Source organism: Postia placenta (genome assembly GCF_002117355.1).
Source record: "Postia placenta MAD-698-R-SB12 unplaced genomic scaffold POSPLAscaffold_4, whole genome shotgun sequence".
Classification (NCBI taxonomy): domain Eukaryota; kingdom Fungi; phylum Basidiomycota; class Agaricomycetes; order Polyporales; family Adustoporiaceae; genus Rhodonia; species Rhodonia placenta.
In genome coordinates this window covers 932,672-950,143 of record NW_020169835.1, presented here as the reverse complement: position 1 = coordinate 950,143, position 17,472 = coordinate 932,672, and the positions used below count along the sequence as shown (strand labels likewise).

The 17,472-nt window shown below is 54.5% G+C and overlaps 6 protein-coding genes across 6 annotated transcripts; 3 read left to right on the top strand and 3 right to left on the bottom strand.

Annotated features, from left to right (window-relative positions):
- Positions 1 to 1,908: 1,908 nt before the first annotated feature.
- On the bottom strand, positions 1,909 to 2,626 carry POSPLADRAFT_1179694 (hypothetical protein; the record flags this gene model as incomplete). Its single annotated transcript, XM_024488691.1, has 1 exon — positions 1,909 to 2,626. One exon carries the CDS (start codon positions 2,624 to 2,626, stop codon positions 2,207 to 2,209), a length of 420 nt encoding a protein of 139 aa, XP_024340880.1. The 3' UTR covers positions 1,909 to 2,206.
- A 789-nt stretch (positions 2,627 to 3,415) lies between these two features.
- Positions 3,416 to 5,224, bottom strand: POSPLADRAFT_1113222 (hypothetical protein; the record flags this gene model as incomplete). The annotated part of the gene is made up of 4 exons (XM_024483409.1): positions 3,416 to 3,504; positions 4,098 to 4,230; positions 4,732 to 4,766; positions 5,149 to 5,224. Coding segments are annotated over 4 exons (333 nt in total), but the record flags the coding sequence as incomplete, so codon positions are not given.
- Positions 5,225 to 7,989: 2,765 nt separating this feature from the next.
- POSPLADRAFT_1136953 (hypothetical protein) lies at positions 7,990 to 8,523 on the top strand (the record flags this gene model as incomplete). The annotated part of the gene is made up of 3 exons (XM_024484746.1): positions 7,990 to 8,052; positions 8,119 to 8,354; positions 8,412 to 8,523. 3 exons carry the CDS (start codon positions 7,990 to 7,992, stop codon positions 8,521 to 8,523), a joined length of 411 nt encoding a protein of 136 aa, XP_024340878.1.
- A 528-nt stretch (positions 8,524 to 9,051) lies between these two features.
- POSPLADRAFT_1065438 (hypothetical protein) lies at positions 9,052 to 10,534 on the top strand (the record flags this gene model as incomplete). Its single annotated transcript, XM_024481946.1, has 5 exons — positions 9,052 to 9,155; positions 9,187 to 9,451; positions 9,524 to 9,973; positions 10,063 to 10,166; positions 10,227 to 10,534. The coding sequence occupies 5 exons, from the start codon at positions 9,052 to 9,054 to the stop codon at positions 10,462 to 10,464; spliced, it is 1,161 nt and encodes a 386-aa protein (XP_024340877.1). The 3' UTR covers positions 10,465 to 10,534.
- A 263-nt stretch (positions 10,535 to 10,797) lies between these two features.
- Positions 10,798 to 11,231, bottom strand: POSPLADRAFT_1138426 (hypothetical protein; the record flags this gene model as incomplete). The annotated part of the gene is made up of 3 exons (XM_024484907.1): positions 10,798 to 10,849; positions 10,909 to 11,047; positions 11,150 to 11,231. Coding segments are annotated over 3 exons (273 nt in total), but the record flags the coding sequence as incomplete, so codon positions are not given.
- Positions 11,232 to 12,624: 1,393 nt separating this feature from the next.
- On the top strand, positions 12,625 to 17,394 carry POSPLADRAFT_1136721 (hypothetical protein; the record flags this gene model as incomplete). The annotated part of the gene is made up of 11 exons (XM_024484720.1): positions 12,625 to 12,749; positions 12,871 to 13,479; positions 13,533 to 13,556; positions 13,607 to 13,965; positions 14,023 to 14,548; positions 14,604 to 14,945; positions 15,204 to 15,286; positions 15,309 to 15,411; positions 15,601 to 16,118; positions 16,640 to 16,890; positions 17,005 to 17,394. 11 exons carry the CDS (start codon positions 12,625 to 12,627, stop codon positions 17,392 to 17,394), a joined length of 3,330 nt encoding a protein of 1,109 aa, XP_024340875.1.
- Between the last annotated feature and the right edge of the window lie 78 nt (positions 17,395 to 17,472).

The following is a 17,472-nucleotide window of genomic DNA, read 5'->3' as shown; positions in this document are numbered from 1 at the left end:
GGGTCTGCGTACGAACTCACAGGCAAGTTCACACACTATGATGTTGGTTCGCGCGTATGCGTTGGACGGGCCTGGGCACAGCTGTGTGGCTACAGGGCACCGTCGCACCGCTTGCATATACTATCCTCTACGTAACGGACGTCTTTCGATACGACGGCGACCAAGGTGGTATGCTCTTCATCGAACCGGGGTTGCTGTATAGTGCGCGCAACGAAAATCTGAAAATTCTCCGCGGGGCGGCCGCCATCATGGGCATGATCTTCACGGTATACATGGGACGAGCAGGGGTAAGCACCATTCCAACTTTGCATCGCGCCACTGTAACAAGTTCGCCGAACGAATTTTCAGACTTGCAACCTCTCCGCTGTTGAATCAAGTAGCCAAGGAGACAAGCTTTTGATTGTTCTCCGCGGACAGCACCTGGCCGGCGGAAGTCCTGTACGCAAACTAAACCATACTGGGCGAAACTAACGTGTCTCCGCGCGTTCTCGCGAAGCAGAACACTGCTTCGCTGTTCCTATTCGTCAATCAGAGCGTCAGCTTCCATATTTATGGGCGTGATAACCGGGAACAAATCTTGTTCACAGTCGATATCGTAACGGTAACAGGTGGCCTCGACGCAGCTCTGCCGCTGCCTGGTCCTTCGATACACTATAACCCGCGACTGCGCTGGACGGCGATGTACGAGACAATGTTCGTCGCCACAGGACTAGACAGGACGTAGACGTACAATGTGACGGTGCACATTCTGGAAAACGCGTTCAACGTCGCATCCGTTGTTGTTTACGATGCGGTACATAGGTGAGGCCTTGTGCGAGTACTCTGCTGTATGTGATCTGATATGGTGTATGTGGTGGCATGGCGTCAGCGCAATATTAGCCTTGCAGCCCTCGGTGATGACTTCCTCTGCCTCGACGACAAATGTCTTTTCGACAGGAACTGGGCGGACAAACCAAGATACTCAGAAGGCTGGTAGATTCATCCTTGCCGCAGGCGTGATCGCAGGTGGTGCTCTCGTCATTGCAGTGTTAGTGGGCCGTCGGAGCCGCATGGACCTCCAGAATGATCCTCGGAGTCCGTTACCCAGCTCCATTCAGTCGTACGTTTCGTTAACCTCTCCCTGAACCGCAATCAGCAATCTTATACCTCTGCACCCCATATCTAGCAGACCTCGAAACAACTCCCGAGTCTCCTGTATCAGAACGTCAGGGGTCGAAAGTACCCAGACCTGCGACACGAAGTTGTTCGATCACCTCTAACATTGCCATTCGCCTCAACGCCTATGCATCCTTCTATCCTCTCGCTGTCGACCTCAGTGGCCACACGGATTCCTACAAGTTCTTACCACTCGCCCGATCTCCGCATCTTATCGTCGGTATTTGCTCTTCGTCCTGCACGTTATCCAGCTCCTGCCTGGTCATATATTTCCAGGTGAAGTATGAATGGCCCTACACCACGCACATGGACCTCACTGTCATGTCTTGCGCACATATCGCTCCCGATAGGCCATTGGAATCATGGGTTTCCGGTGATGCAGGTACCTGGTATGATAGATTGTGGAAGTTTCGAGATTCCCTCTGGCCAGGGGTCGCGTAGCGGACAAGATAGCAATAATTCCAAGCATCGTTGAATGTGGAATATTGAGTCTTCTTCAGGACTGCGGCTATCGAAGAGTCTGCAAGTACTGTACCGTACAGTTAAGCCATCTGTCATGATAGTCCCCGGCTATCTATTCGAATGCCACAATGGTCTAGGGCTCGATACCGCGCCCCGTCACTTTCGCGATTGTCGAATGCATATAACACATCGGGAATCTGTGATGGACTTACTATCGGCGTCAGCGATGTCGTGCAGCAAGCAGACACCCTGACAGATCCCTTTATTTCTTTACTAGTAACACGTTCACAATTGGGTTGACAACTCATATCATTCGGTGATCTAAGATGTAGACGTAAGGCAGACCGTGAACCAACGTCTACAGAATATTCACTACAAGGGCACATACAATAGATCACAAAATCCATGGAGGGTTTTTGAACTGCACCCGATACCAAGCTACCAACAAATACCCACGTACATACTTAATAAAACGCTATAAACAGTATTGAACATATGACGGAGTATGGATACTTTACGAGGTTCAATCAAATACCATGAAGAAAGTATCAGAGACGAGAGGAAATCGTTTATGCGCTCTTGCTCTGTCTCACTCGCGCCCCGGCGTTTCCGGGGGAGCGACAGGCCAGATGCTGTCCTTTGTTCCGTTCCGCTCTGAGCGGTTGAGAGGCACCGCGGCGGCGGATACCTGCTTTGGCGACGACCGAGGCTGCTGTTGCGGAGACTTGGGCTTGGCTTGAGGCGACGATGGCGCTTGCGCCAGCGCGCTCGCAAGCTGCGGGGTCGGAGGTTGCGGCGGCTGCTGTTGCCCAGCGCGCATCTCGTCCATGCCGCGCTTGACGCCTGCCATCATCCGATCCGTCCTCTCCAGTATCTCTTCTAAGCGCCTACGCTGCTCCGCAAGCTCGAAGTAGTGTCGCTCGAGCTCCATCACCGTCGGCACCGGCGGGACTCCATTCGACGGCGGCGTGTGCGGGACGTAGTAGCCCGGCGGCGCGTGGTGGTTCATGGTTGGGTGAGGGCCGTGACCTAACGGCGGGAGGACATAGCCAGGCGCAACGCCAACGGCGGTCATGCCCGGCCCCGCGAGGGGAGAGTGCGTGCGGCTGGGCGCAACGCCTGCACCCTGCGAGCCCGAACGGGCGTGCATGCCGGTATAATGCGCGCCATGGGACATACCGACCATGGGCATGGCCACGGGCATCGAAGCCTCACCCGTCGCATGGATAGCGGCATTAAGTGGGGGCAGGTCGTACCCGCCGTGAGGGTTCGACGGGAAGGGGTTCCCACGGGGGGCGCCCGCACCGAAGCGGCTCTCGTGTTCTTGACTTGACATGGCAGCACTACCCGGACGCGGTAATGACCCGCTGCGCTGGACGTGCTCACCCATGTGCGGCGATGTGGACGGTCCGGCTTCGCCAGTAGGGTGGGGATGCATGATATCTCCGCCCCAGGCACCCATTACCGGCGCAACAGACTCGCGTGAGCTGCCACGGCGGCTGGCTGGCGCATTGTTAGCACGACCGCCACGTCTGGCCCGTTTTGCGGGAGTTTTCCCTTCCTCGTCATCACCCTCTTCTTCATCCACGTCCATCGCATCTTCCCCCTCCTTCTGAACCTTCGAAGTCCGGGGCTTGCGCGCCCGCTTCCGTTTTGGCTGATCCTCCTCGCTTTCCTCCTGCAGTTCTCCAGAACCCTGCCCAGCATTAGGCCCCATATGACCGCGCACGCTAGCGAGAACCTCCGCTGCGGCCTGATCGGACATGCGATCTTGCTGAGTGGGCGAGCCAGGAGCGCCAGGAGCAGCTGGTACACGTTTGCGCCGCTTGATGACGGTCTTCTTCATCGAATTGGGGCGATGCGTTCCGTGCAATTTGAAGTATAAACCTGTTAGCGACGCGGGGAAGAGGGGAGCGCCAATGCGATAGTCAGCGATGTGCTTCTAGATCCGGGAATCGGGTAGGAAAAAATGACACAACCTGATCGGCTACACCTCTGGGCGACGGAAATGCTCGTCAAGAAGGAAAGAGCAAGTCGGACAGCGATGTCTAAGGACGGCGCCAGCCGATATAGGGCGAACAGACTTGAGCCGTCCTTAGTCCACCGCGTATGCAATATGGACGGCTTAACCATGAAAGTCGCGTCCCAACACCATGGTAAGGGTCATCACCCAGCGAAAGTGCATCTCCCCAGGGTAAAGAGCCAATGACCAGCCATAAACCGCACAGATGGCCCAGGCTGAATCAAAGCCCTAATCTGATAAGATACGATGCCCTATCACAAGGTGATGCCGCAGCTGATATGATCGCTTATCAGGACGGCCGCTACAGCAGGTGACCACGTGCTCTCGTAATGAGCTCATAACATCCGAAACCTCGCCCAGGCCTCGCCTGCAGCAGAGCGCACGTACAGCGAAAAACAGAGGGGAGACAGCGGAGGACAGCAGCATCCAAGTGGAAAGGCGGGCAAGAGGTACGTACCACACGCGTTGCAGATGTTGTTGCCGACGTCGTCGCGTCGCCAGAGCGGCGTCGTGCTCGTACCACAGTTGGCACAGCTCAGCGCGCCCACTGCAGCGCGCATGCGCGATCTTCCGCCGCTTGAAATAGTGCCCTGGGCACTCGCGATAGGGAGCTGTTCGCTAATATGCGGCTCGCCTTCCCTCCGCGGTGGCTCGGGATTTCCGACCACAGGGGCACTTGGCGGAGCGTGGCCGTTGGTAACCCCGAGCTGGACCTGCGTAGATATCGCGTTGTTGTACGTCGGGCAGCCGGAGCACGCGCTAGTACCCCCGGTACCATCGCAACGACCATCGCCGGGGCAAGTGCCGGGAAGGTGGGCAGGGGCTCGCTGTGTCTTCGCTTGTGAGAGGGCCTTCGCCTGTTCGGCAGACAAATGAGCCGGGGTCTGGACGGGCATCAGGTTTTGCAAGGGAGGATGCGGCGACGCGGCAGGAGTAGGCATAGTCGCGGACTGTGAAGCGTCTTGTAGGTGCAGTACTTCTGGGGGGCGCAGCTGGAGCACGAATTGGCCTTTCGAGGCGTCAAAGTCCGTAGAGTTGGGAGCGTTCGGGTGGGTAGCTGAGGGCACGGTGGATGCCCGTCTGAGAGTTACGGGACGAGATGAGCCGTGGGCCTTGTAGTAGAGGCCTTGAGCACCGTACCCGACGCGATAATATCATGTCCGTAAGAGGCGCCACGACGATTTGTGCAGGCACATCAATCGCGGAAGATGAGAAGAAGGTAACAAGGGAGCAAACAGGCGTCAGCAAACGTGTCCGCACATGATAGGAGTAAGAATAGGTGATTGACAGGTCCCAGCATGTCTATCGCTGCGCGCGCTAGTTGGCCTACGTTATCCTCGCAAGAGACATGCGTCAGCGGCGAGGAAGTGATATGATTGCCTCCGAAGAAGCATCTGGCCTTCGAACGCCTGTTACACGTGCCTCTAAGGGATCTCGATAGGCCAATACACTCTGACGCTATCTGACGCGACGAAAACCCTATGGGGCAAGATGAAGAAGACACATACCGCACGCATTGCAGACAGTCTTGCCAACTCCGTCCCGCCGCCAAAGAGGGGTCACCTCCGCGCCGCAGTTGGCGCATGAGATCTGACGATTTGAGCCATCGTCCTGCGCGTTCTGCGTAAGTGCTGGGTCGATGTTGTCCACCTGGCGGTCTCGGAGGGCTGGGTCAATGGGGTAAGGGGAAGCCACTTCATTCCCGTTCCGGGGCTGCAATACTGGAAGTGACGGAGTGGGGGGTGCGGACGACTGGTCGTGCGCGAAGTGTTCAGAGGCAGGTGGGGTGTGTATGTGTCCCATGAAAGACATCCTGGAAAGCGGCGACATTGCAGGAGTGTGCATGTTCGAGACGGGCGATTCTAATACGACAGGGCCCGGCATCGCACTGTCTTTTCGCTGCAACGTGCGGCGGCGGCACGCCAGACGTGATGAGTGAGGCTGCGGGTGCGTACAAGAAAGAAGCAAGAATGCAAACGTCGACGATCCGGCGGGCGAGCAGGACGTCGGAGACGGTGAACTCGGTCGAGACGACGGCGAAGACCTGACGTCGGGGAGGGCCTGAGGGGAGAACAAAGAATGGTAGCGGTCTAAGCAAGATATAGAGCCAGATAGCGATGGCCGCCCGTCTGGACCAATCACGAGGCGTTCATTACAGAAAGCGCCCGGCAATCACCCAATATTATCTAATCAGTTCTCTCACTCGAGTTCCTCCGTCACACAGGTCACTCCGAGATCCAAATCCCGTCTTTCCGTCGTGCCTCGGTGCTCGAATCCCTTCCTCAATGACTCAAAATATTCTCTGAAGGGATACATGAACCACAGACGGATTAGGGGCATCCCCCGGGCGAAGCTCCGCGGCAGCCGACGCGTCAGCAGTTGCTCGCTAGCCTACCCGTGACTGGGATCTTATCTCCCGGCTGGTGCTCCGCTTTCCCTTATTTGGACCACTTCCGCTCGGGGCCCAGATTCAATATTCGACCTTCGACATCATACCGAGACTTTTGACTGAGTAGTTACCGTGCTATACAGTCCCTTGTAAAGCAATACTGCACACCAGCACTACCAGAACGTCACGAAGGCTTCCCAACCACTCTTATTAGTTGGCAGAGTACATTCTGTGTTGCAGCCCCATTTAGGACGTGAGGTGCATTTTTCGATCCGTGTCTCCATTCCGTGACCAGCGCCCGATGTTAGATTAGACTTGGGCATCATCATCTGTGGGACGTGTGAAGCCCATAAGCGAGTAGAAGATGCGACACCCTGAAAGCTACTTACGTCTCTCGGGAACATACAACATGCTCACCTGATAAGATACACCAGCGCTCCAGATGGCAGGACCATCGCTACCGCATCAACAACTAAGCATGAGCTGTGTCGCAACCTGCCACAGGAATCACGGAAAAATGTCGCCCAAGCACTCTCCATGGCGAACGGCGCTCGCAGCTTTGCAGATAGTTGCCACCGCCGGGTTAGCGCACAGTGGCACCTGTGAGCTTGCGCGCAAGGAGCACGGTTGAGCCGAAAGCTCCCCACCTTACCCACAAAGGAGCGTGTGATACCCCAGTTACGACATCCACAGATGAAGATCCGGAGGCGCACCTGGTGCCCTAAAGAGGCCGTTTTTAAATAGGGAATCCCAGGACCATCTCGGATCGGTATTCACATTGGAGATGCCGATATCGGACTAGCCACCTCCTGACAAGCGTTTATAGCGAGCACGTTCTGCGCCACCAGATCCTCGATATAGCGGCGGCGAAGCAGATGCCCCTGCGAGCATATTCCTAACCTGGAGCGGTTGAACACCACCGTACGAGAATGGCCACGGACGAGCAGACGCCTGCTGATAATCGATTCAATACAGTCAGAGATCAGGGAATAATATACGCCATTTTTGGATGCGCATCGTACACGTTCCGCTCGTGAACAAGCGGGAGAATGGAGGACAGTACAGGTAGCGATTGGACCACAGTGCTCTTGTAAGCAAAGCTTGCAGGATTCACGGCCTCCCACCTGTGTCACTGGTGCTGCGTCCCTTTCTCACATTTCTGGGAACATCATTGGTATCACCGAGATATCTAGACTTCTATGGACAGATTCTCGGCTACCACCGACCGTCGGTACCAGGAGATGGCATTGGCGGCATTATCTGATAATGACGCCGTCTAGGAAGCTCGGAAGATAAGACACTGATGTGGGCAGATGGCAGGTGACAATGATCCAGAGGAGTCGATGGCCGCCGAAAGAGACAATTCCGCTCGACGCCACGATGCCACGGCGGTTGGGTGGCCGTCGCTTACTTACCCGACGCATGACTCCAGTAAATTTTGAGTCACTCGATCTTTTGTCTAGGGGAAGAATGTAAATTTGCGAGAAGACATGGTTGTAGTGACTGTGTACTTGGAATTGTACACGTATAAGGTTATGCGCCCCACTTCGAACATGCTCATCGGACCCTGAGCTTTGCGGAGACTGGGTAGCTAGGCCGAGTCAGTATTGCCAATGCGAGCCAATATTAGAACAGACTGGTCGGCGCAGCATCGGTCAAAGGAGAGAGTTCAAGTCCAAAGTTAAATTGATGTTGATGGGCCGTGGCCCACGGGGCTCATGAACAATGGGTAACGCAGTCACGTGCTGACGCGTCGCGACGCGTGTGGGACCGCGGGTAGTACGGCCGTGGCTCTGCTTTTGATTCAGCGGCCATGAGCGGTCATTATCAGGTCCTGCCAAATTCTTTGCTTGTACTCGTGCACCTGCATCTTCTTGGGTATCCGTCGCAGGACGCTTCCGCGTACAATGAACATCTCTTTGATCCCACGCGCAATGGGATGCGGGAACGTACGAAGGCAATGGAAGACATCTGTTACTTTCTAATTGGCAAAATCGGCGGTGGTAAGGACCATGCACGATCAGTATGTATGAGATAACGAAGGTTTGGTGACCAAATTGTGACTTGTATGCTGTCCTAATAATGGTAGATCCTCCCAACGTATCCATGCTTGCAGCCTTCAGATACTACCTCGTTTCGCATCTCGCTCTCGAAGTACCTCGAAGCATTACGACATAGTAGCATATATCCAAGCCATGCAGAGAACAAAGCTAAGAGTAGCGAAGGCAAGCGATTATCACCAGGCTCGGCCATATCGGGGGCAGCCTGGTGGTGGAAGGACGTCGTTGTCCGTCGTTCCTTACTAGAGGAGTGCTGTGGAAACCGGTAATTACCCCGCATTGTTGCATGCTTACAATGCACCACATGACCTGTACAATGTAGGTTTGAACGGTTGATTCTGGCCCTATCGACGCATGCGCTTCTCAAGTGTACTCTCGGGTCCCGCTCAAGCTCACCGCCGGAACAATTGGATAGTTCCAGACACCTCGTATGAATGATTCGAAGTCTTCTTGCTGTAGCATGCTGATCACAGATTCCAGGAGACCCTGCATAACGTACCCCAGGTGTATGCTACGCTTCTCGAGTCTGCTCAGACCGCGCGCCGCGTCTGGGAACGCTCTGCCTCCTCGCTCCTAGACAGGGAGCGGGACCTAGCCTTTCTCCGTGTGCGTCTTCTGGTTGCTCCTTCCCTGGATATATCCTGACCCCGTTACGGCTAAATGCTGCCAACCCACAGGTGCAACTCTCGAGCCCCACGTCTGACTCCAGTCGTTCCAGATACGACTCCCTTTGCACCGAACGGCTCGTTGCTCAGCGCGACTCTCAATACCAGGATCTCCTTCGCGGGCGATGGAAGCATGTCGGTGGCCGACCCGCTTTGCACTTTCTCATCGATCTTGCGGGCCTGCAGTTAGCCTCTACTCTCAGTGACCCATCGGAGCCATCTCGCTATCAGATAACAGCTACCACGCTTGATGTGAAGGTAAAGTACGGCGATATCTCGACGTGCGCGGAGTCTCACATGCCTTCCATTCATTTGCGCCCATCAGACGAGACCATCTCTTCTGCCAGCGCCTCCCCTGCCTATCGCGGCGGCACACCATCCCGCGAACCTCCGCTCCTTAAGTGAGCCGCTGTTCTCGGCCCCGACCGAGAGTTCGCCTGCACCTCAGGATGATGGTGCTGCTCTACATGCGACCTCAACGGTGCCTCGGACCGTATCTGAACGGCTGGATCGCGCAGCGCGTGCACGACAGGCCCTGCATGATGCACTGGCACGCACAGAGGCAGTCCGTCAGACGCTTTCCGTCCGCCTGCCAGAGCTGCAGGTGGCGTTCGAGACAATGCGCGCAGAGGCGCAGCCCACCCTACCCGATTTGAAATTATGGAAGGTGACCCTGCGCCACAACGTGTGCTTCGAGGTCAGTACCTCTGCGGTCACCCCCCCAATCGCAGACGTCCTGACAGTGACATGTTCCCTGCGTACACGACAGACACCGCCGGCTCCCGCACGCCCCAAAACATTCTCCCACCATCACTCGCGGTCAGAGTCCGCGCTCGAGGAGCGAATCGCCCAGATTCGAATGCAGGCTCTTCCTGCTTATCCATCGGTGCCTGCTGCCTCGGCTCCCGCAGGGTCTTCGCCCTTGCCAGTGGCTTCGTCATTCAGTGACGGCGGTCCAGCCAACAAGCTGCGCCAGCCTTCGCAGAAGGGAGCGTGGTATGTGGATGCTATTGAGACGAAGAAGCAAATAGCGGTACCGGAACGTCGCTTACCAGCAGCGCGCAAGCCGATTGGACAGAACATTGCAGGCCCAGCCCCTCCAGACAGGGCACCCAAGGTCACAATGCCGGGCAAGGTATCCCGCAGGGTGTCCGCTGCTCGGACAAGACGATCTACACTGCTCTTTAGGCAGGATGGCGTGGATGATGAAGTCGACAAGGTGAGTGTGTGGCATTCGAAACTTCAATTCAATTTGATTGTGACTGCCCCATGATTCTGGACACTGAATTTACGGTTCAACCTGTACAGATTGTTGAGACCATCGAGAACGGCTCGCCCTGGTACGAAGGCAGCACAGCCATACCTGGGTCGAGGGCCAGACTACTCGGTGCACCGTCATCCATGGTGAAGAGGTCGGTCCCAATAACATCATTTAATTATGCAGCTGCAAAGTGTAAGTTTAGCTTTCGCAGGACGAATGCCCAGCAAACTGAGGCCTCGGTCGACAAACGTGACAGTCCTTCCAACACAGATGACAAGAAGCAACTGTACTCGGGGGCCGAGCATAATTTGGACGACGAACCATACTACGAAGGACACAGTGTAACTTTGAGAGACATCCTCATCAAGGCGGGGACCGGAGATATCACTCAATTGAACCTGATGGAGGGCGACGACGAACCAGAGGACGAGACATTCCAATGGGATTAAGAGGCTGTACGATGCGCGGAACTTAATTGTATCGCGCGGCACACCAGATCGTCTGGCTGCGTTGAGGCCATGTGTGCGGTGAGAATCAGCAAGTGCTTCGCGAAGACTCACCGGCTCGTGACAAGCGTGCAGGCTTACAATACCAGTCATGTCAATTACTGTGCAGGTGTTGTGACATGGCACAAATATAGCATGCATATGATCGCATGAAGTACATAGATCATGGATTTTGCGCAGGTAGTGATAGCAGGGCGCTCGTGCGGGAGCGTAGAGCAGACATGAAGGATGCGGAACAAAAAAAGGACCATCGTTGTAACGAGAGTAAAAAACTGTCTATGCCTCAGACGGCTTCGACTTGGTCCTCTTCACAGCCGTAGTGTTCTCCCTGCAAATTTGACTCAATCATGAGATGTCCATGAAACCTACATGAGGGAGTCCACTAACCTGAAACCGTTCTTGAAGCGCCTCGACACATGCTTGAGGTAGCGCATCCTGCCGGTACCAGTCGTCTTTCGGCGCTTGGCCTTCTGGCCCCACTCGTACGATCGCAGCTTAGCACTGGGGTAGCCACATTGCGCGCACTCTGAGAAGTTATTATGAGCGGCCGAGTTCAGAATGAGTGGGTGAAGACCCCGGGGAATGAACGACAGGTGGTGAGGCAGTGCATGAACGGAGATGTACACACCCTTGTGCTGCTTGTGGAAGGCGCGGTTTCCACACCGCCTGCAGAGGGTGTGGCTCTTGGTGTGCCGCTTACTATGGGAGGTGATTTTTTTCTCGTTAGCATTCAATAGATGCAGCGACACAGGCCAAAAGCACGCACCCGAAAGACGTGGTACCTAAGCAGCACCAGTGCAACGCGATATCAGTCCCACATTGTCAGACACGCAATCTTTCATATTCAACACGAACCTTTCGTCTGTAAACAATCAAGAGAGTAAGCACATCATCGTGAACGAATGTCGGCTGCTGCAGGTCTGAGGGCCAGTCGCCGTCATCCGACACGGTTCGGGTGCATCCAGCATGAGATCTCCACCAAATTGCTCCGTTTAACCGTAGAATCCGTCTCCAACGCAGCAAATGGCCCCCAGACGTGCAGAGATGCGCATAGACTCACCATAGTGTCTTGAGGATTTTGAGGATACCAATGGGCGTTGTGTTATGCCTGACCGCTTGCCTGCCTAGAGATCGTGGGAACCGGAGAGAAGCGCCATGGATACTCAAATTGGCGAAGATATTGGCGCCCATACATCGTCTTGACCTCTTGGGGTTTCTCGTTTATTGTCCGACTCAGCGTCTTCGTATGTTTAAATGCTCATGAACTGCTGCTCTGCGTTGTATCTTGTCACCTCTGGGGACCATCGAGTGGATCATGTGCTGCTGGACTTGGCTTCAACCACCGGGTCAATGCAGCTCGAGTGAAAATTGCCTTTGCCAGGATATGTCGACTTTCCCCATGCCTCCCCTCGAGCGCCGTTGGAATGCCACACACCTACTGTCTTGGTTCTTATTTATTTAACACTGCAGGTTTCAGTTCTTGCGACTGTCGAATTCAGATGTTCCGGACTCGGACAGCATTAAGCTTGACTTCAGTTTGTATTTTAGGAGTAATTGCTTGATGTACGGTCCCCTGTTCTACGCCTCGTCAATAAATTATGTATTCTACTCCTCCATGTAGCAAGGATTCCGTGTCAGTGTGCTCAGAGGCTGGTCATCTGCTAGCTTCAGAACTGCCCGATCGGTGTTTGAGCGTCTGCGGGTGGTTCGCTATTGTTGACCGATCCATTACCTCAATCACCGCGCTGTTGCTGCACCTCTTGATGTCACTGGACGCTGCATTCTTGATTGCCAGCGAGCACGGGTCGTCTTGAGCTGCGCGAAGATAGGCATTATCAATAGATGTCGTTCAATACACGTCTTAGCGACGCCCACCACCATCGCGGTCGTGGATTTGGAGGTCCTCGTGCACGGTCGTCATCAGCTCGGACGACATCTGACACGATAGGCAGAGCCACGACTGAGGACAGGCAGCCAAACGAGAGCATAAACAAAAGGCGGGCGAGTAACCCTCCAATCATCCGAACAACTAGACCACTGCGAATGGCGCACCACGGGCAATTTCGCCAAAGAGCACCTCGAGGAGCACCGACAGCCCTCGGGATGTATTCTCCGTCTAGCCTGCACAGTAATCCGCAACCGAGCGGCTCCAGCAATTGGCAGATCAACGCCGGTATACCGAGTAATGCAAGTTATGGTCACAATGCCTTTGGCGTCAAGCCGCAAAGGTACGATTGTTTATGCCTGTCTGACCATACGTTATTCAACCTATGGCTCTGTGTGATGCGTCGAAAAAGGTACATCCCAAGGTCTAAGCTTATCAGAACACGCAAATTCACAGAGTCGCAGGACACAGAGACGATACGGTGGCAATTCGCCAGATAATTATTGGCAACCAATCATTGGCGGAAATGGTACACTCAGTCACGCCGCTACGGCTCCAGTACCTCTACAGCCTGTCCTGTCTGCTCCAAAGTATGTCAAGACAGAAGTATTTCCACAACCTGGACCGTCCAGCTATTCGCATGGTATACAGGGTGAAGATACTCTGCCGTCGACTAATTCCTCATGGACATCATCTCCCCCTTTCAAAAAGCGCAAGCTCACACCTCCCCAGCCCGCAAATGATTCTGTCGCGTCTTCATATCCGCCTGTCCAGGTTCAGCCTCTTGCGTTCACGTCTCAAAGTGCTGTTCCGCCAATACCAACATCTACCATTGCGTCTACGTTGCGTTCCTCGGGTACGCCTCCCGTCAAGCGTGAACGCAGCCTAAGTCCCGTCCTTCCGAGTAGCCCGAGAGTGACTACGGAAGGCTCGATTCGCTTCGCACCCCTGCCTGAGCACTGCCGGAAAGCACATGCACAGTATATAGCCAACCGTAAAGTGTGGGTGAATCAAGAGGTCAAGAAACTCAAGCAGATCAACCCCTCTATAAGAGCTGTCCGGGTCTTGACACGGTGCGTGTGCATCCCCTTGAAATAGGATCACCAATATGATGTCATATTCGCAGGGACGATGGAATGGTGATCGACTGGTGCGTCCACAGGCTCATGATTATGATCACGCTAACTGTGGCTGCTATAGGCGATCCTCCGTCCCGGTCATGTCAGACACTCTACTGTCTGCGAATAAGGGCCAAGACCCGCCTCCTAGCAGACCATCCGCCACTCCGGATGCATTGTCCGTTGGTCTTTCAGTACTAGAAGTGCCCCAGTCGCAGCAACTATCTCCAAATCGTGGTACTCCTCCACTTTCCCCGCCTATTGTAGCTATGTGCGAGCCAGAGGGAGTGCCCGCCTCATGCGCCTCCCCTGCTGCTCGTTATGACGTTACTCCATCGTCAGCAGGCAACTCTTCCAACCTCCCTATGGCTAAGAGTGCAGCAAAGCTTGACAATTCAGACAACTGTGCTTCGTCGCGGGCCAATTCCTCGTCCTCCACGGGTGCGTTCTCCAACAAGCCCGTCCCGGTGTCCTTGCCTCTACCTCGGCGTCTAACAGCAGGTAGGAATGCTGCGCCAACTCGCGCGCCCAATTCAGCCAAGCGTGAGGAAATTGCTCATCCTCAACCTGGCCCTTCCTGTGTGACGCGTAGCACGCCCTCGAGCTCACCTTGCGCCGACGCAAATGTCATTCCGCAGGGTGTCACTTCTGAGCAGCATCAACAGCCGGATCCCAGCAGGCGTTCTGACCAGCCGGCCCCCCCGGGAACCACTCTCCCGCCCACTCAGGGAGCTATGGCGAGGCCCGGTGAGTCACCCGTGGTTCCGCAGGAAACTGCCCCGGCGAGCCGAAAGTCATTATCGCAAAGCCTCGAGCTCCCACGCAGAGCGCCTCCCCAAATGTCTCATCCCGAGACCACGCCCGACTGCAGTAGCAGTCGTCCGTCGCCGCCCGTTCCTACGCAATTTGAGGATCTGAGCACGCCATCTGTACACCAACTGGTCGCCGCAATCTCCACACCGACGCGGACATCCGACGAAGAAGGGTATCAAATGGAGTCGGCTGCATTGGACTTCTTGCGGAGGTACACTTCAATAATCACGAGCTGCCATCAACTATGCTAACATCGTTACACCCAGGTTCATTGTGACGTACGACTCAGACCGCTCCGCACTCGCCAGTGCGTATTCCCGCTTCGCCACTTTCTCTGTGCAGACTATCGCGCGCTCGGGACGTACTCTAGAGGGCCCTGATCCTCGTAAGCTGAAGCAGGGCCGGCTCGACATAATGGCCGGGCTCCTGTGCCTGCCGGATGAACGGCGCTTCTGCGCATCCGGACCCACTAAGGTCGAGTACGACGTCGTGCACCTCGGTGCTACGTTCGGTGTGCTTCTGATATGTTACTCTGGCAATGAAAGTGGCACGTGGGCTTGCGATCAGCGCTTCGTGCTGCAATATAAGGACTGGGATGAAGAAGATCGGTGAGTGACGACGAGCCCCATCCTCACGCATCAGCTCATGATTCTTCCTCGCGTAGGTCAACCGAAGGGCTATGGCCTCTCATTGCAGTATCGCACCAGATGACTCTCAGAGTGCAGAATTGATCTCGTTCCTGAACCGGTCAGGCCTTGCCGCGAGTTTCAGATGTATACCGCTCTTGATTACCACATCTGCATCCTATTCTTTTACTCTCTTCTTACTACGTATGACGGGCTGTATATACTTGTCATAATTACCAGGACTCGACTACCTACAGATATCGTTCAAGCTCACGGTATTGGAGAGGCACTCCAGCCAGGAGTAGCTTGCATTTCAGAGGCCGGTAAATGGAACCACCTCTGTAGCGCTATGGGTCGAGCTACAATCTCAAACGCCTCTAGTCTCTCCCAAGCAGCCTACAAACAGCGCCCTTTCTGGATGGTCTGAGGATGGTCGCTCTAAGTATAGGTTTGCTTTAGTACGTACAGCAGTAATGCACAGTATAGATCCGCGACGACGCGATTCAGAGATGAATCTGCTTACATAAGACGAAACCGCGCTTTATCTCGGGACCACAGCATCACTCGTGTATCTAAAGCGATGTTAGTCAGCATCTTCATGAGTGTTCGTGAAACTAGGCATTGACCTCATCTGCAGTCAAGTTGACGCAGACGAGATATGCTCCCTACCTGCGATAAGCGGGGAATCCTCCCTTTACAGTCAAGACCAACGGCTGGAGATCATAGAGGCCGCCGCTCTGTATCATCGCCAAGCTCTATCTCAGCTTCACAAGAGTTTGAACGCTATGTTGCCTGTTCACCGCCTGCTTCCCGAGGTGCTTACCGCGATATTCACATTCGTCGTTCTCGACTGCACCGTGACCGACGGTAACCATCAGCGAGATATCCAATTGTTCTATCTATGGATGCGAGTCATGCATGTCTGTTCATACTGGCGCACTGTCACCCTGGGCTCTCCTCTGCTCTGGAGCAATATTCTAATTACCCCCAACGCAGAATTTATGGCCCAGGCCTTGAAGCTTGCGGGAACAGCACCTCTCGTTATCAATGCGATTGGCTGCAGGCTTCGTGAGGCTCTAAATACCGAGCACATAGCCAGTCTCCGCACCGTTCTGCAAGCTATGCCGCGCATCAAGGAGCTGCATATAGCCGCTAGTGTGTTTGGGACGTTGTGAAATTCGAAGAAGGTGCTCCGATGTTGCAGTCGCTGAACATCCATCTGCCTTTCGGACACGTGGAGAGGACGCATCTAAGAGATTCACTCCGAATGCTTCTCTCGAACGCGCTTTCAAGGTCATTTGCTGATCTCAGGATCTATCGCTACCCTTTTTGCTTGGACTCTAGCTTGACATCATCACTCTCGCTACGGCATCTTGTCCTCTCCTACATGTCGCCGCCTTTTGATCTCGACTCCGGCCTATCAATCCCAACGATGGTCGACTTACTCGCTTGCTTGGAGAACCTACCTCTTGAGCATGTAGAGCTTCATCACGCGTTCCGATCCGTCGCTGAGGAATTGATACCGTCTTCTTCAACCAGTCGAGCATTTGACTTCCCTCGCCTGCGCTTCCTTGTATTCGACGGGAGGACTGTGGACTGCATCAATCTCTTGAACCATATTTTAATCCCCACAAGCGTCACCCTATCGACAAGATGCGATTTACGTGCTCATGTAGATCATCTCGCTACGGCTATTGCTGAAAAGATATCCGGTGCAGCTTTACTACGTTTGCTGAAGTTGCAAGAAGCAGACGATGAGAGAAAACGGTTCTCCGTACGCATAATGGGATTCAATCACGCAGGCAGCTCTTCCTTCCTTCCCAATCACGACTGCTTCAGGATGTCGGTTATACCCCCGCCATATCAACTTCACATCACCCTAAACGGCTTACGCTCATGGGAGAGGCCCTGGAGGACGCTTTCGACGGTCTGTTCTAGATTGCCCCTCTCAGAATTGCGCACCCTCGACGTCTCCGGCTCCTGTTTCATAGACTGCACGCAATGGCTTGCCATATGTGGCTGCATGAAGCAGCTCTCGCAGGTACGGGCGTGCCAGCAGGCAGGCTCGGCCTTGTTGGAGGCACTTTCCAAACGTAGAGAGGGTGCTTACAACAATCCAGACTCCTTATTCATGCCGCAGCTCAACCATCTGAGCCTCCACGAAGTTTACTGCAGGCAAGCACCACCGGACTCGGAGGATTACGATGTGACCGATTTACTTCTTGAATCCCTGAAATTCAGACAAGGCAAGGGAAAGAGACTGGAGAAGCTGACGTTAGAATACTGCATCAATATAAATCGGAGGGACGTTAGGCAGTACCGGGAATATGTGGAGAAGGTGGTTTGGGATAAAGGTGTTCATTACGAGGACCCAGCTGAGTCAGACAGCGATCTTGAAGATTGGAGGTCAATTCCGGATGGTTGGGAATAAATGCTTGGAGATTGCTGATAGTCATATGTCATACAACAGTGCTTGCAGAATTCCAGACCTGCATCTAAAAAATTCACA